This window comes from Tachyglossus aculeatus, chromosome 1 (genome assembly GCF_015852505.1).
Source record: "Tachyglossus aculeatus isolate mTacAcu1 chromosome 1, mTacAcu1.pri, whole genome shotgun sequence".
Lineage (NCBI taxonomy): Eukaryota > Metazoa > Chordata > Mammalia > Monotremata > Tachyglossidae > Tachyglossus > Tachyglossus aculeatus.
The window spans coordinates 5427277-5450459 of record NC_052066.1 but is presented as its reverse complement, the minus strand read 5'-3'; the positions used below and the strand labels follow the sequence as shown (position 1 = coordinate 5450459).

The following is a 23183-nucleotide window of genomic DNA, read 5'->3' as shown; positions in this document are numbered from 1 at the left end:
AGAACAGTGCTTTGCACATAATAAGCGCTTAATAAATGCCATCGTTTGTTCATTCATTCAATCGTATTTCTTGAGCGCTTACTGTGTGCAGAGCACTGGCTAAGTGCTTGGGAAGTACAAGTTGGCAACATATAGAGACGGTCCCTACCCAACAACAGGTTATTACTATTATTCATTCATTCAATCGTATTTATTGAGCGCTTACTGTGTGCGGAGCACTGTACTAAGCGCTTGGAAAGTACAAGTTGGCAGCATATAGAGACGGTCCCTACCCAACAATGGGTTATTATTATTATTCATTCATTCATTCAGTCGTATTTATTGAGCGCTTACTGTGTGCAGAGCACTGGACTAAGCGCTTGGGAAGTACAAGTTGGCAACATATAGAGACGGTTCCTACCCAACAACGGGTTATTATTATTATTCATTCATTCAATCGTATTTATTTCACACTTACTGTGTGCAGAGCACTGTACTAAGCGCTTGGGAAGTACAAGTTGGCAACATATAGAGACGGTCCCTACCCAACAACAGGTTATTATTATTATTATTATTCTCTGGGCCTAGTGACCTCACCTGTAAAACGGGGCTGGAGACTGGGAGCCCCACGTGGGACAGGGACCGTGTCCAACCCGATTTGCTTGGATCCCCCCCAGCGCTTAGTACAGCGCCTGGCACATAGTAAGCGCTTCACAAACACCGTAATCAAGGCACAGGCCCGAAACAGAATGCCCGGAGACTCCAGGATGGGGGCTCCATCCCTTCTAGCGCCCCATCTGCGTGGGTCCAGGGGGTCAATCAATCAATCAATCAATCAATCGTATTTATTGAGCACTTACTGTGTGCAGAGCACTGTACTAAGCGCTTGGGAAGTACAAGTTGGCAACATATGGAGACGGTCCCTACCCAACAGTGGGCTCACAGTCTTAAAGGGGGAGACAGAGAACAAAACCAAACATAGTAACAAAATAAAATAAATAGAATGGATATGTACAAGTGTCAGGGACGGAGGGGTTGCTGACCAGAGAGGGGTCAGCTGGTGAATCTGAGTTCGAGAGCAAAGCGCTGAGCGTGCCAAGCAGGCCCTCCCCTGATCTCCCAAGGGTGCAGCGTGGCAAAGGGGATGGGGGGTGAAAGGGGCCTCCCCCATGTCCCCTAGCCTCCCCCGCTGTAGAGAAGCAGCATGGCTCAGTGGAAAGAGCACGAGCCTTGGAGTCAGAGGTCATGGGTTCAAATCCTGGCTCCGCCCCTTGTCAGCTGTGTGACTTTGGGCAAGTTACTTGACTTCTCTGTGCCTCAGTTCCCTCATCTGTAAAATGGGGATTAAGTCTGTGAGGCCCACGTGGGACAACCTAATCACTTTGTATCCTCTCCAGCGCTCAGAACAGCGCTTTGCACGTAGTAAGCGCCTAATAAACGCCATCATCATCATGTCAGCCTCCGTCTCGTCCACAGGGAGCTAAAATCCACCGAGCCCGGCCGGGCCCACGCGGGGCTGAAGGAGGCCGGACGGAGGGAGGAGAGCCCATCTGGCCTTCCAGGCGCTTCGTCCAGTGCTCCGCACACAGTAAGCGCTCAGTAAATACGAACGAATGACTGAAGAGAGCCGTGTGGGAAAGGAGGCGGTGGGGAATAAACGGCTCGGGGACCTCCCCCACTTTTTCCACGCTCGCTGTCTGCAGGGGTGGGAGGCCGGGATGGGGGTGGTGGGGGGAGACAGGAGGAGGGGGGGGCTGGACTGGACGGCGGCACCGGCGACCCCCCTCACGTCAGGCCCGGGTGGGCCAGTTTGGCACATTTATAAAAGATGTCGAACACGGAGGAGAGAAGAAGCACGAGGCCCGGGGAGTGGACGGCCAACGGCGGACCATCAGCATGCACGCACACAAGCACACGTACACACACACACACACACACACATACCCCAGCTCACCCCCACCCCAGGAAGCAGGGTGGCTCAGTGGGGAGCGCCCCGGCTTGGGAGTCGGAGGTCACGGCCCGCCAATCATCGGCTGCGTGACTTTGGGCAAGTCGCTTCACTTCTCTGGGCCTCAGTGGCCTCCCCTGGAAAAGGGGGATGAAGACTGGGAGCCCCCCGTGGGACCGCCTGATCACCTTGTATCCTCCCCAACGCTGAGAGCAGCGCTCTGCACACAGTGAGCGCCCAAAAAATACGGTTGGATGGATGAAAGAAGGAAGGGGCACGGTCGGTCGGCGGCCCCCGCCCAACCCAGACGAACGAAGGCCCCGGGCACAAGCTAGTGATGGTCACACCCCCCTTCCCCTCCTCCGTCCATCTTGGTGGGGTCAGGGGAAGGGCTCAGGCCTACCACGGAGGGGCAAACTGAGGCGGGGGGCCGCCGGCCGGTCCCCAGAGATGGAGGGAGGGGGGTGACCGGTGCGATGACCACATCTGCGAAGCAGCGTGGCTCAGTGGAAAGAGCCCGGGCTTTGGAGTCAGAGGTCATGGGTTTGAATCCCAGCTCCGCCAACTGTCAGCCGTGTGACTTTGGGCAAGTCACTTCACTTCTCTGGGCCTCAGTTACCTCAGCTGTAAAATGGGGATTAAAACTGTGAGCCCCACGTGGGACAACCCGATCACCTTGTAACCTCCCCAGCGCTTGGAACAGTGCTTTGCACATGGTAAGCGCTTAATAAATGTCATTATATATATATAATGGGGGAAGACGGTCCCGTGAGGAGCCCCCAGACAGGGGTTCGGCCCCCGCTGCGGCGTCCAGGCCTAGTCCCGGGCCCGGTCCAGTCCTGGGGAGGGGGCGTCTAGACGCGGACCGGGGGTCCCGGGGCGGCCGAGGCGGCGGTCAGCGGCACGGTGGATCCGCACTCGTAGTCCAAGTCCGCGGGAGGAGCGGCCACGAAGCTGCTTAGAGATGACCCCGTCTGACGGTCCCGGAAGCTCTGGATATAACTCTGCCACGGAGGGACAAGGGTCTCAGGACGGAGGGACGCCCCTCCGCCCCATCACCCCCTAATAATAATCAGAATTATAACCCCCCTTTTAGACCGTGAGCCCACTGTTGGGTAGGGACTGTCTCTAGATGTTGCCAACTTGGACTTCCCAAGCGCTTAGTCCAGTGCTCTGCACACAGTAAGCGCTCAATAAATACGATTGATGATGATGATGATGATAATAATAATGACGGTATTTGTTAAGCGCTTACTATGTGCCCAGCACTGTTCTAAGCGCTGGGGAGATACAAGGTGATCAGGTTGTCCCACTTGGGGTTCACAATCTTCATCCCCATTTTCCAGATGAGGGAACTGAGGCCCAGAGAAGTGACGTGACTTGCCCAAACTCACACAGCTGACAGTTGTTGGGTAGGGACCGTCTCTATATGTTGCCAACTTGTACTTCCCAAGCGCTTAGTACAGTGCTCTGCACACAGTAAGCGCTCGATAAATACGATTGAATGAATGAAAGTTGGCGGAGCCGGGATTTGAACCCATGACCTCTGACTCCAGAGCCCGGGCTCTTTCCACTGAGCCATGTTGCTTCTCTAATAATAATAATTATTATTATAATTATTACATGATAAAATAGTGATAATGATATTAATAATGACGCTTGTTAAGCCCTTACTATGTGCTCAGCACTGTACTAAGCGCTGGTGTGGATCCAAGTTATGAGAAGCAGCGTGGCTCAGTGGAAAGAGCCCGGGCTCTTGAGTGAGAGGTCATGGGTTCAAATCCCGGCTCTACCACTTGTCAGCTGTGTGACCTTGGGCAAGTCACTTCACTTCTCTGGGCCTCAGTGACCTCATCTGTAAAATGGGGATGAAGACTGTGAATCCCCTGTGGGACCATCCGATCACCTTGTAACCTCCCCAGCGCTCAGAACAGTGCTTGGCACATAGTGAGCACTTAATAAATAAAATAATAATTATTATTCAGGTTGGACACAGTCTCTGTCCCACGTGGGGCTCACAGTCTTCACCCCCATTTTCCAGATGAGGTCACTGAGGCCCAGAGAGGTGAAGGGACTTGCCCGAGGTCACACAGCAGGCAGGTGGCAGAGTCGGGATTAGAATCGAGGTCCTTCTGACAACCAGGCGTGAGCTCTAGCCACAGTCTTTTAGACTGTGAGCCCCTTTTAGACTGTGAGCCCACTGTTGGGTAGGGACTGTCTCTATATGTTGCCAATTTGTGCTTCCCAAGCGCTTAGTACAGTGCTCTGCACATAGTAAGCGCTCAATAAATACGATTGATTGATTAAGCCGTGCCCGCCCAGCTCCCTCGGACACGGGACTCGGGTCAGAGGGTCTCCCCCGCCCCGCCACCCCCTCCCAGCTCCCCCGGATTCGGTCTCAAAAGCCTGCAGACACAGACCCCAACGTCCCAGGGCCCCCAGACCCACAATCCCGGAGGATGCTGGATTCCGAGACCCCCCCACTTTGGGGTCTCCCAATCCCCCCAGAGACTCCTCTGTCCCCCGGCCCCAAGATCGGGGATGGGGAGATGGCCCACAACTCAACATCCAAGGCCTCAAGGTTCCCAGACTCACAGTTCTGGAGGACGCTGGATTCCGAGACCCCCCCCCCCCCACTTTGGGGTCTCCCAACCCCCCCAGAGACCCCTATGTCCCCCCCAGGCCCAAGATCGGGGATGGGGCGATGTCCCACAACTCAAAATCCAAGGCCTTAAGGCCCCCAGACCCACAATCCCAGAGGACGTTGGATTCCGAGACCCCCTCACTTTGGGGTCTCCCAATCCCCCCAGAGACCCCTCTGTCCCCCCAGCCCCAAGATCGGGGATGAGGAGACGTCCCACAACTCAACATCCCAAGGCCCAAGGCCCCCAGATCGACAGTTCTGGAGGACGCTGGATTCCGAGACCCCCCCCCACTTTGGGGTCTCCCAACCCCCCCAGAGACCCCGCTGTCCCCCCAGCCCTAAGATGGGGGACGGGGAGACATCCCACCACTCAACATCCAAGGCCTCAAGGCCCCCAGCCCCACAATCCAGGAGGATGCTGGATTATGAGACCCCCCCACTTTGGGGTCTCCCAATCCCCCCAGAGACCCCTCTGTCCCCCCAGCCCCAAGATCGGGGATGAGGAGACGTCCCACAACTCAACATCCCAAGGCCCAAGGCCCCCAGATCGACAGTTCTGGAGGACGCTGGATTCCGAGACCCCCTCTGTCCCCTAGCCTCAAGGTCAAGGATGGGGAGAGGTCCCACACTTCAACATCCAAAGGCCCCAAGACCCCCAGACCCACAATCCCGGAGGACTCTGGATTCCGAGGGCCCACTCTGGGGTCTTCCAACCCCCCCAGAGACCCCGCTGTCCCCCCAGCCCCAAGATCAGGGACGGGGAGCCATCCCACCACTCAACATCCAAGGCCTCAAGGCCCCCAGCCCCACAATCCAGGAGGATGCTGGATTATGAGACCCCCCACTTTGGGGTCTCCCAACCCCCCCAGAGACCCCCCCTGTCCCCCCAGCCCCAAGATGGGGGACGGGGAGCCATCCCACCGCTCAACATCCAAGGCCTCAAGGCCCCCAGCCCCACAATCCCGGAGGCTACTGGATTCTGAGGCCCCACTGGTGGGGTCCTCCGCCTCCCCAGGGACCCCACCATCCCCAGGGCCCCCAAGATTGGGGAGGTGGAGGTGTCCGGCGGAGACGACCCCGACTCACGGGAGAGAGCACGTCCCCGTTGAAGCGCTTGACGGGCACCGGGCGACGGCGGTAAGCGGGGTCCGGAGGTCGGAGGGCCCGGGGGTCACGGGATGGAGGTCGCCGCCGGACTTTCCGCTCCTCTCGCTGCCGGATCCGCATCAGCTGTACCCGTCGCTGCTGCCGCCTGATGACCACTGCCGGGACAAGGCCCGCGGCTCAGACCACCCCGGGACCCCCACACCCACCCTTCCCACCTATTCTCGTTGACCTTTCACCTCCCCACTTTCCTCCCCTCAGGCCCGGCATGGCTCAACGGAAAGAGCCCGCGCTTGGGAGGTGGAGGTCGTGGGTTCAAATCCCGGCTCCGCCAATTGTCAGCTGGGTGACTTTGGGCAAGTCATTTCGTTCAATTCAATCGTATTTACTGAGCGCTTACTGTGTGCGGAGCACTTCACTTCTCTGGGCCTCAGTTCCCTCATCTGTAAAAAATGGGGACGGAGACTGTGAGCCCCACGTGGGACAACCTGATCGCCTTGTATCCTCCCCAGCGCTTAGAACAGTGCTTGGCACATAGTAAGTGCTTAACAAATGCCATTGTTATTATTATTATTAGTAGTAGTAGTAGTAGTAGTAGTAGTAGTAGTAGTAGTAGTAGTATTCTCTGGGCCTCAGTGACCTCCTCTGTAAAAAAATGGGGATGAAGACTGTGAGCCCCCATTTTTTACAGAGGAGGTCGGCAGCGTGGCTCAGGGGAAAGAGCCCGGCCTTTGGAGTCAGAGGTCATGGGTTCAAATCCCGGCTCCGCCACTTGTCAGCTGTGTGACTTTGGGCAAGTCACTTCACTTCTCTGGGCCTCAGTTCCCTCACCTGTAAAATGGGGATTAAGACTGTGAGCCCCCCGTGGGACAACCTGATCACCTTGTATCTCCCCAGCGCTTAGAACAGTGCTTTGCACATAGTGAGCGCTTAACAAATGCCATTATTATTGTTATTATTATCATTATTATTCTCTGGGCCTCAGTGACCTCATCTGTAAAATGGGGATGAAGACTGTGAGCCCCCCATGGGGCAACCTGATCACCTTGTATCTCCCCAGCGCTTAGAACAGTGCTTTGCACATAGTAAGCGCTTAACAAATGCCATTATTATCATTATTATTATTATTATCATTATTATTCTCTGGGCCTCAGTGACCTCATCTGTAAAATGGGGATGAAGACTGTGAGCCCCCCATGGGAAAACCTGATCACCTCATATCCTCCCAAGCTTAGAACAGTGCATGGCACATAGTAAGCGCTTAACAAATGCCATCATTATTATTTCCCCTGGAGGTAATGATCATTTTGGTATTTGGTAAGTGCTTACTATGTGCCAGGTGCTGTACTAAGCGCTGGGGTGGAGACAATAACAATAATAGTAATGATTATGATGGTATTTATTAAGCACTTACTATGTGCAAAGCACTAGTCTAAGCTCTAGGGAGGTTACAAGGTGATCGGGTTGTCCCACGGCAGGTTCACAGTCTTCATCTCCATTTTCCAGATGAGGGAACTGAGGCCCAGAGAAGTGAAGTGATTTGCCCAAAGTCACACAGCTGGCAATCGGCAGAGCCGGGATTTGAACCCATGACCTCTGACTCCAAAGCCCGGGCTCTTTCCATTGAGCCACGCTGCTTCTCAGATTTGCTTGTACAAACTAGCTCTTTTCCTCTTTTCAAAGCCCTACTGAGAGCTCACCTCCTCCAGGAGGCCTTCCCACACTGAGCCCCCCTTTTCCTCTGCTCCTCCTCCCCTCCCCATCGCCCCAACTCCCTCCCTCTGCTCTACCCCCTTCCCCTCCCCACAGCCCTGGGGTATATTTATACATATTTATTACTCTATTTTATTAATGATAGGTCTATAGCTGTAATTCTATTTATCTGTTTCGATTGTTTCAACACCCGTCTACTTGTTTTGTTGTCTGTCTCCCCCTTCTAGATTGCGAGCCCCTTGTTGGGTAGGGATTGTCTCTATGTGTTGACAAACTGTAATAATAATGATAATAATAATAATAATAATAATAATGTTGGTATTTGTTAAGCGCTATCATCATCATCATCAATTGTATTTATTGAGCGCTTACTGTGTGCAGAGCACTGGACTAAGCACTTGGGAAGTACAAGTTGGCAACATATAGAGACAGGCCCTACCCAACAGTGGGCTCACAGTCCACAGATACAAGGTGATCACGTTGTCCCACGTGGGGCTCACAGCCTTCATCCCCATTTTACAGATGAGGGAACTGAGGCCCAGAGAAGTTAAGTGGCTCGCCCAAAGTCACACAGCTGACAAGCGGCGGAGCCGGAATTTGAACCCATGACCTCTGACTCCAAAGCCCGGGCTCTTTCCACTGCGCCACGCTGCTTCTCTAACTGTACTTCCCAAGTGCTTAGTCCAGTGCTCTGCACACAGTAAGCGCTCAATAAATGCGACTGAATGAATGAATTCACTTATTTTACTTGTACCTATTTTATTTTACTTGTACATATTTATTCTATTTATTTTATTTTGTTAATATGTTTTGTTTTGTTGTCTGTCCCCCTTCTAGACTGTGAGCCCACTGTTGGGTAGGGACTGTCTCTATATGTTGCCAACTTGGACTTCCCAAGAGCTTAGTACAGTGCTCTGCACACAGTAAGCACTCGGCTTTGGAGTCAGAGGTTGTGGGTTCGAATCCCAGCTCCACCACAAGTCTGCTGTGTGACCTTGGGCAAGTCACTTAACTTCTCTGAGCCTCAGTTCCCTCATCTGTAAAAATGGGGATTAAGACTGTGAGCCCCATGTGGGACAATTTGATCACATTGTATCCTCCCCCACAGCGCTTAGAACAGTGCTTTGCACATAGTGAGCACTTAACAAATGCCATTATTATTATTAATAAATACGATTGAATGAATGAATGAATGAATAAATGAACGAGATTGGACACAGTCCTTGCCCCTTTTGGGGCTCACACTCTCAAACGCTGGGAAGCAGCGTGGCTCAGTGGAAAGAGCCCGGGCTTTGGAGTTAGAGGTCGTGGGTTCAAATCCCAGCTCCGCCAATTGTCAGCTGTGTGACACTGGGCAAGTCACTTCACTTCTCTGGGCCTCAGTGACCTCATCTGTCAAATGGGGATTAAGACTGAGCCCCCCGGGGGGCAATCTGATCACCTTGTGACCTCCCCAGCGCTTAGAACAGTGCTTTATACATAGTAAGTGCTTAATAAATGCCATTATTATTATTATTATAGCTTTGTACATAGTAAGCGCTTAATAAATGCTATTATTATTATTATTATTATTATTTTATTATTATTATTATCATTATTATCATTATTATTAACCCTCTTTTCCAAATGAGGTCATTGAGGCCCAGAGAAGTGAAGTGATTTGCCCAAGGGCACACAGCAGACAAGTGGCGGAGCCGGGATTTGAACCTGTGACCTTCTAACTCCCAGGCCCGGGCGCTACCCACTAGGCCACGCTGCTTCTCTCTTCCCCACCCGACACCCCCAAACCCTTTCCGTGACCCCAGAGCCCAGTCCCTAACCCCCTCTCCCTCTCCCCCCAGCCCCCGCTCTCTGTCTCTAATAATAATAACTGTGTTATTTGTGAAGCGCTTACTATGGCTCAAGAAAGACGCTCATCAGCTCAGACCCAGTCCACATGTTTTCTTTTGTCGTCCGTCTCCCCCCTCTAGACTGTGAGCCCGTTGTTGGGTAGGGACCGTCTCTAGATGTTGCCAACTTGTACTTCCCAAGCGCTTAGTACAGTGCTCTGCACACAGTAAGCACTCTATAAATACGATTGAATGAATGAAAATCTCTGTCCCACGTGGGACTCACGGTCTAAGCGGAGCTCACCTCCTCCAGGAGGCCTTCCCAGACTGAGCCCCTTCCTTCCTCTCCCCCTCGTCCCCCTCCCCATCCCCCCATCTTACCTCCTTCCCTTCCCCACAGCACCTGTATATATCTATATATGTTTGTACAGATTTATTACTCTATTTATTGATTGATTTATTTTACTTGTACCTATCTATTCTATTTATTTTATTTTGTTAATATGTTTGGTTTTGTTCTCCGTCTCCCCCTTTTAGACTGTGAGCCCACTGGTGGGTACGGACTGTCTCTATATGTTGCCAACTTGGACTTCCCAAGCACTTAGTTCAGTGCTCTGCACACAGTAAGCGCTCAATAAATACGATTGATTGATTGATTGACAACAGGGATGGAATCCCCCTTTTATAATAATAATAATGATGGCATTTATTAAGCGCTTACTATGTGCCAAGCACCGTTCTAAGCGCTGGGGAGCTTACAAAGTGATCGGGTTGTCCCACGGGGGCCTCACAGTCTTAATCCTTAATCCACACTGGAGAAGCAGCGTGGCTCAGTGGAAAGAGCCCGGGCTTTAGAGTCAGAGGTCATGGGTTCAAATCCCGGCTCCACCAACTGTCAGCTGTGTGACTCTGGGCAAGTCACTTCACCTCTCTGGGCCTCAATGACCTCATCTGTAAAATGGGGATTAAAACTGTGAGCCCCCCCGTGGGACAACCTGATCACCTTGTAACCTCCCCAGCGCTTAGAACAGTACTTTGCATGTAGTAAGCGCTTAACAAATACCAAAAAAATTCCCATTTTCCAGATGAGGTAACTGAGGCACAGAGAAGTGAAGTGACTTGCTCAAAGTCCCACAGCCGACAATTTTGCCCCTGTATCCTGGCCACCCCATCCTCTCCCCACAGCACCTGTATATATGTTTGTACAGATTTACTCTCTATTTATTTTACTTGTACATATTTACCATTCTATTTATTTTGTTGATAATGTGCATTTAGCTTTAATTCTATTTGTTCTGACGACTTGACACCTGTCCACATGTTTTCTTTCGTTGTCTGTCTCCCCCTTCTAGACTGTAAACCCGCTGTTGGGTAGGGACCTTCTCTATATGTTGCCACTTTGTACTTCCCAAGCGCTTCGTCCAGTGCTCTGCACACAGTAAGCGCTCAATAAATACGATTGAATGAATGAATTGGCGGAGCCGGGATTTGAACCCACGACCTCTGACTCCAAAGCCCGGGCTCTTTCCCCTGAGCCACGCTGCTTCTCATTTTACAGATGAGGACACTGAGGCCCAGAGAAGTGAAGTGACTTGCCTGGGATCGAACAGTAGACAAGGAGCAGAACGTGGATTAGAACTCAGGACCCCTGGTTCCCAGGGCCGTGGTCCTTCGGATAGGCCATGCGGCTTCTCGCGCTCTCTCTCGCACTGTCTCTCCCTCTCTTTCTGCCTGTCTCTGTCAGAAGTGGTCTCTGTCTCTGCCTCTCTGTCTCTCTGTCACTCCCTGTTCCTTCCCTTCCCCACAGTACCCGTATATATGTATATATGTTTGTACATATTTTTTACTCTATTTATTTATTTATTTTATTTGTACATATCTATTCTATTTATTTTATTTTGTTAGTATGTTTGGTTTTGTTCTCTGTCTCCCCCTTTCAGACTGTGAGCCCACTGTTGGGCAGGGACTGTCTCTATATGTTGCCAATTTGTACTTCCCAAGCGCTTAGTACAGTGCTCTGCACATAGTAAGCGCTCAATAAATATGATTGATGATGATGATGATGATGTTCCTCTGTCTCTGCTATCATTATTATTATTATTACTATTATTATTATTATTATTATTGACCCCTGTCCACATGTTTTATTTTGCCGTCCGTCTCCCCCTTCTAGACCGTGAGCCCATCGTTGGGTAGGGACCGTCTCTAGATGTTGCCGACTTGGACTTCCCAAGAGCATCGTCCAGCGCTCCGCACGCAGTAAGCGCTCGATAATTACGACTGAATGAACGAATTGTACTTTCCAAGTGCTCAGTCCAGCGCTCTGCACGCAGTAAGCGCTCGATAAATTACGATTGTAAGAACGAATGAAAAGGTTGGGATATATATGTATATATATATATATATATATATATATATATATATATATATATATATATATATATATGTATACCTGTATATTCATTCATTCATTCATTCAATCAATCGTATTTATTGAGCACTTACTGTGTGCAGAGCACTGTACTAAGCACTTGGGAAGTGCAAGTTGGCAACATCTAGAGACAGCCCCTACCCAACAGTGGGCTCACGGTCTAGAAGGGGGAGACAGACAACAAATCAAAACATATTAACCAAATAAAATAAATAGAATAGATATGTACAAGTAAAATAGAGTAATAAATCTGTACAAACATATATATGTATATATGTTTGTACAGATTTATTACTCTATTTATTTATTTATTTTACTTGTACATATCTGTTCTATTTATTTTATTTGGTTAGCGTGTTTGGTTTTGTTCTCTGTCTCCCCCTTTTAGACTGTGAGCCCGCTGTTGGGTAGGGACCGTCTCTCTATGTTGCCAATTTGTACTTCCCAAGCGCTTAGTACAGTGCTCTGCACACAGTAAGCGCTCAATAAATACGATTGATGATGATCCCGGCTCCCCCACAAGTCTGCCGTGCGACCTTGGGCAAGTCACTTAACTTCTCTGAGCCTCAGTTACCTCATCTGTAAAAATGGGGATTGACTGTGAGCTCCACGGGGGACAACTTGATCACACCGTATCCCCCCCAGTGCTTAGAACAGTGCTTTGCACATAGTAAGCGCTTAACAAATGCCATGATTATTATTATTATACATGTTTGTACATATTTATTACTCTATTTATTTATTTATTTTACTTGTCCATATCTATTCTATTTATTTTATTTGGTTAGTGTGTTTGGTTTTGTTCTCTGTCTCCCCCTTTTAGACTGTGAGCCCACCGTTGGGTAGGGACTGTCTCTATATGTTGCCAATTTGTACTTCCCAAGCGCTTAGTACAGTGCTCTGCACATAGTAAGCGCTCAATAAATATCGAAGGCCTCCAGGAGGCCTTCCCACACTGAGCCCCTTCCTTCCTCTCCCCCTCGTCCCCCCTCCATCCCCCCCATCTTACCTCCTTCCCTTCCCCACAGCACCTGTATACATGTATATATGGTTGTACATATTTATTATTCTATTTATTCATTTATTTATTTTACTTGTACATATCTATCCTATTTATTTTATTTTGTTGGTATGTCTGGTTTTCTTCTCTGTCTCCCCCTTTTCGACTGTGAGCCCACCGTTGGGTAGGGACCGTCTCTAGGTGTTGCCAGTTTGTACTTCCCAAGCGCTTGGTCCAGTGCCCTGCACATAGCGAGCGCTCAATAAATACGATTGATGATGATGATATCTATCCTATTTATTTTATTTTGTTGGTATGTCTGGTTTTGTTCCCTGTCTCCCCCTTTTAGACTGTGAGCCCACCGTTGGGTAGGGACTGTCTCTATGTGTTGCCAATTTGTACTTCCCAAGCGCTTAGTCCAGTGCCCTGCACATAGTAAGCGCTCAATAAATACGATTGCTGATGATGATATCTATCCTATTTATTTTATTTTGTTGGTATGTCTGGTTTTGTTCCCTGTCTCCCCCTTTTCGACCGTGAGCCCACCGTTGGGTAGGGACCGTCTCTAGGTGTTGCCAGTTTGTACTTCCCAAGCGCTTAGTCCAGTGCCCTGCACATAGTAAGCGCTCAATAAATACGATTGCTGATGATGATATCTATCCTATTTATTTTATTTTGTTGGTATGTCTGGTTTTGTTCTCTGTCTCCCCCTTTTCGACCGTGAGCCCACCGTTGGGTAGGGACCGTCTCTAGGTGTTGCCAACTTCCCAAGCGCTTAGTCCAGTGCCCTGCACATAGTGAGCGCTCAATAAATACGACTGATGATGATGATGATGATGGATTGATGGATGGGGATCCTCCGCCGCCCGCGCCCCCCGCTCACCGTCGGTGTGGGAGTAGCCGTCGGCGGTGACCCTCCACTGGACCACGACGCCCACGAGGCTGAGCAGGGGCCAGGAGGCCAACAGGGCCCAGCTGCGCCAGCAGAGCGGGGGTCCCGGGGGGGCCGCCCTCAGCCTCTCGGCCGCGTAGCGGCCCAACAGTAGCAGCTCGGCGAAGTAGTCGACGGCGGCGGAGACCAGCGCGGCCCCGGCCACGGCGGTGGCCAGGGTGGTCAGCGGGCGCGGCCAGCGCAGGGCCAGCAGGGCGCAGAGCAGGCCGGCCCCCAGCAGCAGGCCCAGGGGCGTCCAGACAGTAGCCGGCTGGTAGAAGGGGCCTGAGCCCAGCAGGGCGGCCGTGGCCAGCAGCAGCCCCAGCAGCAGGCCCAGGAGGAAGAGGCCCACGCTGCGGACCAGCATGGCGACCAGGCCGCACAGCAGCCCGACGGCCAGGGCGATGCCCGCGCTCGACGCCCCGCTCAGCTGCGTCTCCAACACCCGCTCCCGGTAGCAGAGGAGGAAGATGACCGCCGAGCCGAACAGGAGTCCCGTCAGGAACAGCACCGCCTTGAAACACCGGTAGCCTGTGGGCCCGGAGAGAGGGGTTGGGGGGTCGGCGACGTCGTGGACCGGTTGGGTGGGACGGTGCGGACGGGGGTCGCAGACACGGGGAGGGGGAAGGCGGCGGAAGGGGCGCGGAGGAAGGTAGGCGTGACTGCTTTTATTAACGATGTGCATACAGAGCGATGCTAATGCCATTTATTAAGCAGTTACTATGTGCCAAACATTCATTCACAGAGGAGCCGCGTGGCTCAGTGGAAAGAGCACGGGCTTTGGAGTCAAAGGGCATGCGTTCGGATCCCGGCTCCACCACGTCTCCTGTGTGACCTTGGGCAAGTCGCTTAACTCCCCTGAGCCTCAGTTACCTCATCTGTAAGCTGGGGATAAAGACTGTGAGCCCCATGTGGGACATGTCTCTGTATGTTGCCAATTTGTACTTCCCAAGCGCTTAGTACAGTGCTCTGCACATAGTAAGCGCTCAATAAATACGATTGATGATTGATGATGATGACAACCTGATCACCTTGTATCCCCCCCAGCGCTTAGAACAGTGCTTTGTATATAGGAAGCGCCTAACAAATGCCATCTTTATTATTATTATTATTATTCATTCAGTCGTATTTATTGAGCGCTTACTGTGCGCAGAGCACTGTACTAAGCGCTTGGGAAGTACAAGCTGGCAACATCTAGAGACGGTCCCTACCCAGCAGTGGGTTCACAGTCTAGAAGGGGGAGACAGAGAACAAAACCAAACATATCAACAAAATAAAATAAATAGAATATTGTACAAGTAAAATAAATGGAGTAATAAATACATACAAACATATATACATATGTACAGGTGCTGTGGGGAAGGGAAGGAGGTAAGGCGGGGGAGATGGAGACGGGGAGGGGGGGAGAGGAAGGAGGGGGCTGTTTGATCACTGTTCTAAGCACTGTTCTAAGCGCTGGGAAGATTACAAGGTGAGCAGGTTGTCCCACGGGGGGCTCACCATCTTCACCCCCGTTTTACAACTGGGGGAACTGAAGCACAGAGAAGTGAAGTGACTCGCCCAAAGTCACACAGCTGACAACTGGCGGAGCCGGGATTTGAACCCATGACCTCTGACTCCAGAGCCCGGGCTCTTTCCGCTGAGCCACGCAGCTCCTCTTAATGATGGCATGTGTTAAGCGCTTATTATGTGCAAAGCACTGTTCGAAGCACTGGGGGGATACAAGGCGATCAGGTTGTCCCACGGTGGGCTCACCGTCTTCATCCCCATTTGACAGATGAGGTCACTGAGGCCCAGAGAAGTATTTTACTTGTACATATGTATTCTATTTATTTTATTTTGTTAGTATGTTTGGTTTTGTTCTCCGTCTCCCCCTTTTAGACTGTGAGCCCACTGTTGGGTAGGGACTGTCTCTATACGTTGCCAACTTGCACTTCCCAAGCGCTTAGTACAGTGCTCTGCACACAGTAAGCGCTCAATAAATATGATTGATTGATTGATTGAAGTGACTTGCCCAAAGTCACACAGCTGACAACTGGTGGAGCCGGGATTTGAACCCATGACCTCTGACTCCAGAGCCCGGGCTCTTTCCACTGAACACGCTGCTCCTCTTAATGATGGTATTTGTTAAGCCCTTACTATGTGCCAAGCCCTGTTCTAAGCACTGGGGGGATACAAGGCGATCAGGTTGTCCCACAGTGGGCTCACCGTCTTCATCCCCATTTGACAGATGAGGTCACTGAGGCCCAGAGAAGTATTTTACTTGTACATATGTATTCTATTTATTTTATTTTGTTAGTATGTTTGGTTTTGTTCTCCGTCTCCCCCTTTTAGACTGTGAGCCCACTGTTGGGTAGGGACTGTCTCTATACGTTGCCAACTTGCACTTCCCAAGCGCTTAGTACAGTGCTCTGCACACAGTAAGCGCTCAATAAATATGATTGATTGATTGATTGAAGTGACTTGCCCAAAGTCACACAGCTGACAACTGGTGGAGCCGGGATTTGAACCCATGACCTCTGACTCCAGAGCCCGGGCTCTTTCCACTGAACCACGCTGCTCCTCTTAATGATGGTATTTGTTAAGCCCTTACTATGTGCCAAGCCCTGTTCTAAGCACTGGGGGGATACAAGGCGATCAGGTTGTCCCACAGTGGGCTCACCGTCTTCATCCCCATTTGACAGATGAGGTCACTGAGGCCCAGAGAAGTATTTTACTTGTACATATGTATTCTATTTATTTTATTTTGTTAGTATGTTTGGTTTTGTTCTCCGTCTCCCCCTTTTAGACTGTGAGCCCATTGTTGGGTAGGGACTGTCTCTATACGTTGCCAACTTGCACTTCCCAAGCGCTTAGTACAGTGCTCTGCACACAGTAAGCACTCAATAAATATGATTGATTGATTGATTGAAGTGACTTGCCCAAAGTCACACAGCTGACAACTGGTGGAGCCGGGATTTGAACCCATGACCTCTGACTCCAGAGCCCGGGCTCTTTCCACTGAACCACGCTGCTCCTCTTAATGATGGTATTTGTTAAGCCCTTACTATGTGCCAAGCACTGTTCTAAGCACTGGGGGGATACAAGGCGATCAGGTTGTCCCAAGGGGTGCTCACAGTCTTCATCCCCATTTTACAGATGAGGGAACTGAGGCCCAGAGAAGTGAGGTGACTGGCCCAAAGTCACACAGCTGACGAGTGGCGGAGCCGGGATTTGAACCCATGACCTCTGGCTCCAAAGCCCAGGCTCTTTCCACTGAGCCACGCTGCTTCTCTATCATTCTACCGATTTTGATGGTATTGACATTCATTCATTCATTCATTCAATCGTATTTATTGAGCGCTTACTGTGTGCAGAGCACTGGACTAAGCGCTTGGGAAGGACAAGTCGGCAACATATAGAGACGGTCCCTACCCAACAGTGGGCTCATCTGTCTCCTTGTTTTGTTTCAATCAATCAATCTATTTATTGAGCACTTACTTTGTGCAGAGCACTGTACTAAGCGCTTGGGAAGTACACGTTGGCAACATATAGAGACGGTCCCTACCCAACAGTGGGCTCACAGTCTAAAAGGGGGAGACAGAGAACAAAACCAAACATACTAACAAAATAAAATAAATAGAATAGATATGGACAAGTAAAATAAATAAACAAATAAATAGGGTAATAAATATGTACAAACATATATACATATATACAGGGGCTGTGGGGAAGGGTCCCCTTATCTGTCTCCCCGCTTCTAGACCGTGAGCCCCTTGTTGGGTAGGGACCATCTCTATCTGTTAGAGAAGCAGCGTGGCTTAATGGAAAGAGCCCGAGCTTGGGAGTCAGAGATCATGGGTTCGAATCCCGGCTCCGCCACTTGTCAGCTGTGTGACTTTGGGCGAGTCACTTCGCTTCTCTGGGCCTCAGTTCCCTCATCTGTAAAATGGGGATTAAGACTGTGAGCCCCGCGTGGGACAACCCGATCACCTTGTATCACCCCCAGTGCTTAGAGCACATAGTAAGCGCTTAACAAACACCATCGTTATTATTATCTGTTGCACTTTCCAAGTGCTTAGTCCAGTGCTCTGCACACAGTAAGCGCTCAATAAATATGATTAAATGAATCAATGAATGCCTGTTTCCTTGTTTTGATGTCTGTCTCCCCCTTCCTAGACGGTGAGCCTGTTGAGGGCAGGGATTGTCTCTGTTGCTGAATTGGACTTTCCAAGCGCTTAGTCCAGCGCTCGGCACACAGGCAGCGCTCGATAAATACAACTGAATGAATGAGGACGTGGGTTCTAATCCCGGCTCCGCCACTTGTTTGCTGGGTGACCTCAGGCAAGTCACTTCACTTCTCTGGGCCTCCTCTGTAAAATCGGGATGAAGATTGGGAGCCCCACGTGGGACAACCTGATGACCCTGTATCTCCCCCTGCGCTTAGAACAGGGCTTGGCCCATAGTAAGTGCTGAGAAGCAGCATGGCTTAGTGGAAAGAGCCCGGGCTTGGGAGTCAGAGGACGTGGGTTCGAATCCCGGCACCGCCACTTGTCTGCTGTGTGACCTCTGGCAAGTCACTTCAGTTCTCTGGGCCTCAGTTACCTCATCTGTAAAATGGGGATGAAGACTGTGAGCCCCCCGTCAGACATCCTGAGTACCTTGTAACCTCCCCAGCACTTAGAACAGTGCTTTCTTTGCACATAGTAAGCGCTTAATAAATGCCATCGTTATTATTCTCTGGGCTTCAGTTCCCTCCTCTGTAAAATGGGGATGAAGATTGGGAGCCCCACCTGATTACCCTGTATCTTCCCCAGCACTTAAAACAGTGGTTGGCACATAGTAAGCGCTTAACAAACACCATCGTTATTCTTTCCAAGTGCTTAGTCCAGTGCTCTGCACACAGGAAGCACTCGATAAAAGACAATTGACTGGATGGATGGAGGGAGGGAGGGAGGGAGGGAGGGATGGATGGGTAGGTGGGTGGATGGAGGGAGGGAGGGAGAGAGGGAGGGAGGGAAGGATGGATGCATTGGTGGGTGGGTGGGTGGATGGAGGGAGGGAGGGATGGATGGATGGGTGGGTGGGTGGATGGAGGGAGGGAAGGATGGATGGATTGGTGGGTGGGTGGATGGAGGTAGGGAGGGATGGACGGATGGGTGGGTGGGTGGATGGATGGAGGGAGGGAGGGATGGACGGATGGGTGGGTGGGTGGATGGAGGGAGGGAGGGAGGGATGGTTGGATGGATGGATGGGTGGGTGGGTGGATGGATGGAGGGAGGGAAGGAGGGAGGGATGGGTGGATGGGTGGGTGGGTGGATGGAGGGTGTGGGGGGATGGAGGGATGGAGGGATGGAGGAATGAATGGATGGAGGGAGGGATGGAGGAATGAATGGATGGAGGGAGGGATGGAGGAATGAATGGATGGAGGGAGGGATGGAGGAATGAATGGATGGAGGGAGGGATGGAGGGATGGATGGATGGATGGAAGGAGGGATGGATGGAGGGATGGATGGATGGATGGATGGATGGAGGGGATGGAGGGATGAATGGAGGGAAGGGAGGGATGGAGGGCTGGATGGATGGATGGAGGGATGGAGGGAGGAATGGATGGAGGTGGATGGAGGGAGGGAGGGATGGATGGAGGGCTGGATGGATGGAGGGAGGGAGGGAGGGATGAAGGGAGGGATGCATGGAGGGATGGATGGATGGATGGGTGGACGGATGGATGGATGGATGGATGGATGTAGGGACGGATGGATGTAGGGACAGATGGATGGAGGGGATGGAGGGATGAATGGAGGGAAGGGAGGGATGGAGGGCTGGATGGATGGATGGAGGGATGGAGGGAGGAATGGATGGAGGTGGATGGAGGGAGGGAGGGATGGATGGAGGGCTGGATGGATGGAGGAAGGGAAGGAGGGAGGGATGAAGGGAGGGATGCATGGAGGGATGGAGGAGAGGGAGGGATGTAGGGATGGAGGAATGGACGGATGGAGGGGTGGAGGAATGAATGGATGGAGGGAAGGATGGAGGGATGGAGGAATGAATGGATGGAGGGAAGGATGGAGGGATGGAGGAATGAATGGATGGAGGGAAGGATGGAGAGATGGAGGAATGAATGGATGGAGGGAAGGATGGAGGGATGGAGGAATGAATGGATGGGGGAAGGAGGGAGGGATGGAAGGATGGAGGAATGAATGGATGGAGGGAAGGATGGAGGGATGGAGGAATGAATGGATGGAGGGAAGGAAGAAGGGATGGAGGCATGGAGGGCTGGAGGAATGAATAGATGGAGGGAAGGACGGAGGGATGGAGGAATGAATGGATGGAGGGAAGGAAGGAGGGATGGAGGAATGAATGGATGGAGGGATGGAAGGAGGCATCAATCAATCAATCAATCGCATTTATTGAGCACTTACTGTGTGCAGAGCACTGTACTAAGCGCTTGGGAAGTACAAGTTGGCAACATATAGAGATGGTCCCTACCCAACAGTGGGCTCACAGTCTAGAAGGGGGAGACAGAGAACAAAACCAAACATACTAACAAAGGGATGAAGGGAGGGATGCATGGAGGGATGGAGGAGAGGGAGGGATGGAGGGATGGAGGGATGGAGGAATGAATGGATGGAGGGAAGGATGGAGGGATGGAGGAGGAATGGAGGGATGGAAGAATGGAGGAATGGAGGGATGGTGGGATGGAGGAATGAATGGATGAAGGGAGGGATGCAGGGATGGAGTAATGGAGGGATGGAGGGAGGGATGCATGGAGGGATGGAGGAACGGATGGAGGGGGTGGAGGGATGGAGGAATGGAGGGAGGGGATGGAGGAATGGAGGGATGCAGGAATGGAGGGAGGGGATGGAGGAATGGAGGGACAGAGGGAGGGATGCATGGAGGGATGGAGGAATGGAGGGATGCAGGGATGGAGGAATGGATGGAGGGATGGAGGAATGGATGGAGGGGATGGAGGGATGGATGGAGGGATGGAAGAATGGATGGAGGGGATGGAGGGATGGATGGAGGGAAGGGAGGGATGGAGCGATGGAGCGATGGAGGGCTGGGCGGGCTGGGGGCGGCGAGGGTGGAGGGTCCGGGCCTCCCTGCCCTGCTCACCGAAGAAGCAGTAGACGACGCCGAAGAGGCAGCACATGAGGCAGACGAGCGAGGGCAGCGCCTGGTACCGCCGGTCCGGGAGCCGGGGGCAGGGGGGGCCCCAGGGAGGGCCGCCCGGCTCGGGGGCCGGGGACAGCGGCAGCGGGGACCGCGGCGGCTCCACGGGGCCCGGCCCGCTGCCCGGGAGGGGGCCCGGCATGGAGCCGGGGCCCGGGGCCCGGGGCCCGGGGCCGGGACGGGACGGGACGGGGACGGGGAGGCCGGTGGGGCCGGTGTCTGTCCGTCCGTCCGTCTGTCGGTCGGTCTGTCGGTCCGCGGTGCTGGCGGACAGCTCCGGACCCACCCCCGGCCGTAACGTCACCCGCCCCGGCAGCCCGCCGGGGGGCGGGGCCGCAACGACGTCACCCCCAGAACGCCCCCGGGGAGCGGAAGGGGGCGGGGCTCCGGTGACGTCACCCCGAGCGGAGACGGGAGACCGAGGGAAGGGGCGGGGCTTGCGTGACGTCACCCCGGACGCCCACGGGCGGCGGAAGGGGGCGTGGCTTGAGTGACGTCACCCCGAATGCCCCGCCCGCGTCACCCCGAGCGAGGGGAGGGGCGGGGCTGGCGTGACGTCACCCGAACGCCCACGGGCGGTGGAAGGGGGCGGGCTGATGTGACGTCACCCCCGAGCGGCCCCGGAGACGGGAGACCGAGGAAAGGGGCGGGGCTGGTGTGACGTCACCCCGAGCGCCCATCGGCGGCTGGAAGGGGGCGGGGCTTGTGTGACGTCACCCCGAACGCCCTCTCCGGGCGGAAGGGGGCGGGGCTTCCCTGTCGTCACCCCGAACGGCCCCACAGAGGGGACCGAGGCAGGGGGCGGGGTTGGTGTGACGTCACCCCGAACGCCCCGCCCACGTCACCCCGAGCGGCCCCGAGGAAAGGGGCGGGGCTGGCCTGACGTCACCCCGAACGCCCTCAGAGACCGGAAGGGGGCGGGGCTTCCCTCGACGTCACCGCGAGCGGCCCCGGAGACGGGAGACCGAGGGAAGGGGCGGGGCTGGCGTGACGTCATCATCATCGTCTTCTTCAAGCGCATTTATTGAGCGCTTACTGTGTGCAGAGCGCTGTACTAAGCGCTTGGGAAGTACAAGTTGGCAACATAGAGAGACGGTCCCTACCCAACAGTGGGCTCACAGTCTAGAAGGGGGAGACAAAACCAAACATACTAACAAAATAAAATAAATAGAATAGACATGTACAAGTAAAATAAATAAGTAAATAAATAGAGTAATAAATCTGTACAAACATATATTTATATATACAGGTGCCGTGGGGAAGGGAAGGAGGTAAGATGGGGGGATGGAGAGGGGGACGAGGGGGAGAGGAAGGAAGGGGCTCAGTCTGGGAAGGCCTCCTGGAGGAGGTGAGCTCTCAGGTGGCGGGAAGGGGGCGGGGCTTGTGACGTCACCCTGAACGCCCTCATGCGGAGGGGGCGGGGCTTCCCTCGACGTCACCCTGAGCGGCCCCGGAGACGGGGGAGCAAGGAAAGGGGCGGGGCTTATGTGACGTCACCCGAACACCCTCAGGTGGAGGGGGTGGGGCTTCCCCCGACGTCACCCCGAGCGGCCCCGCAGACGGGAGAGCGAGGAAAGGGGGGGGGCTTGCGTGACGTCACCCTAACGCCCTCAGGCGGCGGGAAGGGGCGGGGCTTGTGCGACGTCACCCCGAGCGCCCCCCGTCGGCGGGAGGGGGCGGGGCTTCCCCCGACGTCACCCCGAGCGGCCCCGGAGACGGGAGAGGGAGGAAAGGGGCGGGGCTTGCGTGACGTCACCCCGAACATCCTCAGGTGGCGGGAAGGGGGCGGGGATTGTGTGACGTCACCCCGAACGCCCTCATCATCATCATCATCAATCGTATTTATTGAGCACTTACTATGTGCAGAGCACTGTACTAAGCGCTTGGGAAGTACAAGTTGGCAACATAGAGAGACAGTTCCTACCCAACAGTGGGCTCACAGTCTAAAAGGGGGAGACAGAGAACACAACCAAACATACTAACAAAATAAAATAAATAGAATAGATATGTACAAATAAAATAAATAAATAGAGTAATAAATATGTACAAACATATATACATGTGTATATACATGCCCTCAGGTGTAGGGGGCGGGGCTTCCCTCGACGTCACCCCGAGCGGCCCCGGAGATGGGGGAGCGAGGAAAGGGACGTGGCTTGCGTGACGTCACCCCGAACGCCCCCGACGGCGGAAGGGGGAGGGGCTCGGGTGACGTCACCCCGAAACCCCTCAGGCGGCGGAAGGGGACGAGGCTTATGTGACGTCGGAGGGGGCGGGGCTTCCAGGACGTCACCCCGAACGCTCTCCGACGGCGGGAGGAGGCGGGGCTTGCGTGACGTCACCCCGAACGCCCACGGGCTGTGGAAGGGGGAGGGGATCGGGTGACGCCACCCAGGAACGCCCTCGGGCCGCGGAAGAGGGCGGGGCTTGTGTGACGTCACCCCGAACGCCC

General features: G+C 53.1%; 2 protein-coding genes across 2 annotated transcripts in view; one reads left to right on the top strand and one right to left on the bottom strand.

Annotated features, from left to right (window-relative positions):
- Nucleotides 1-1691, top strand: part of OBSL1 (obscurin like cytoskeletal adaptor 1) — a 73549-nt gene extending 71858 nt beyond the window's left edge. The window contains exon 17 of the mRNA XM_038752459.1: nucleotides 1456-1691. Coding sequence (XP_038608387.1) covers nucleotides 1456-1463 — 8 coding nt within the window. The 3' untranslated portion in view covers nucleotides 1464-1691. The remainder of the gene's footprint in view (nucleotides 1-1455) is intronic.
- Nucleotides 1692-2653: 962 nt separating this feature from the next.
- Nucleotides 2654-22139, bottom strand: TMEM198 (transmembrane protein 198). The gene is made up of 8 exons (XM_038753332.1): nucleotides 22125-22139; nucleotides 21554-21610; nucleotides 21293-21417; nucleotides 20917-21216; nucleotides 20675-20850; nucleotides 13532-14110; nucleotides 5658-5833; nucleotides 2654-2931 (listed from the first exon to the last, which is right to left on the bottom strand). Exons 1-8 carry the CDS (start codon nucleotides 22137-22139, stop codon nucleotides 2782-2784), a joined length of 1578 nt encoding a protein of 525 aa, XP_038609260.1. The 3' UTR covers nucleotides 2654-2781.
- Between the last annotated feature and the right edge of the window lie 1044 nt (nucleotides 22140-23183).

Coding starts and splice junctions, on each gene's coding strand:
- TMEM198 (XM_038753332.1), bottom strand. Junction 21,418..21,553: donor ACGTGGGCGGGGCGTTCGGG/GTGACGTCACAC, acceptor GCCCCCTTCCAG/CCGCCGATGGGCGCTCGGGG. Junction 21,217..21,292: donor CACCGCCCGTGGGCGTTCGG/GTGACGTCACGC, acceptor ACGTCACTCAAG/CCACGCCCCCTTCCGCCGCC.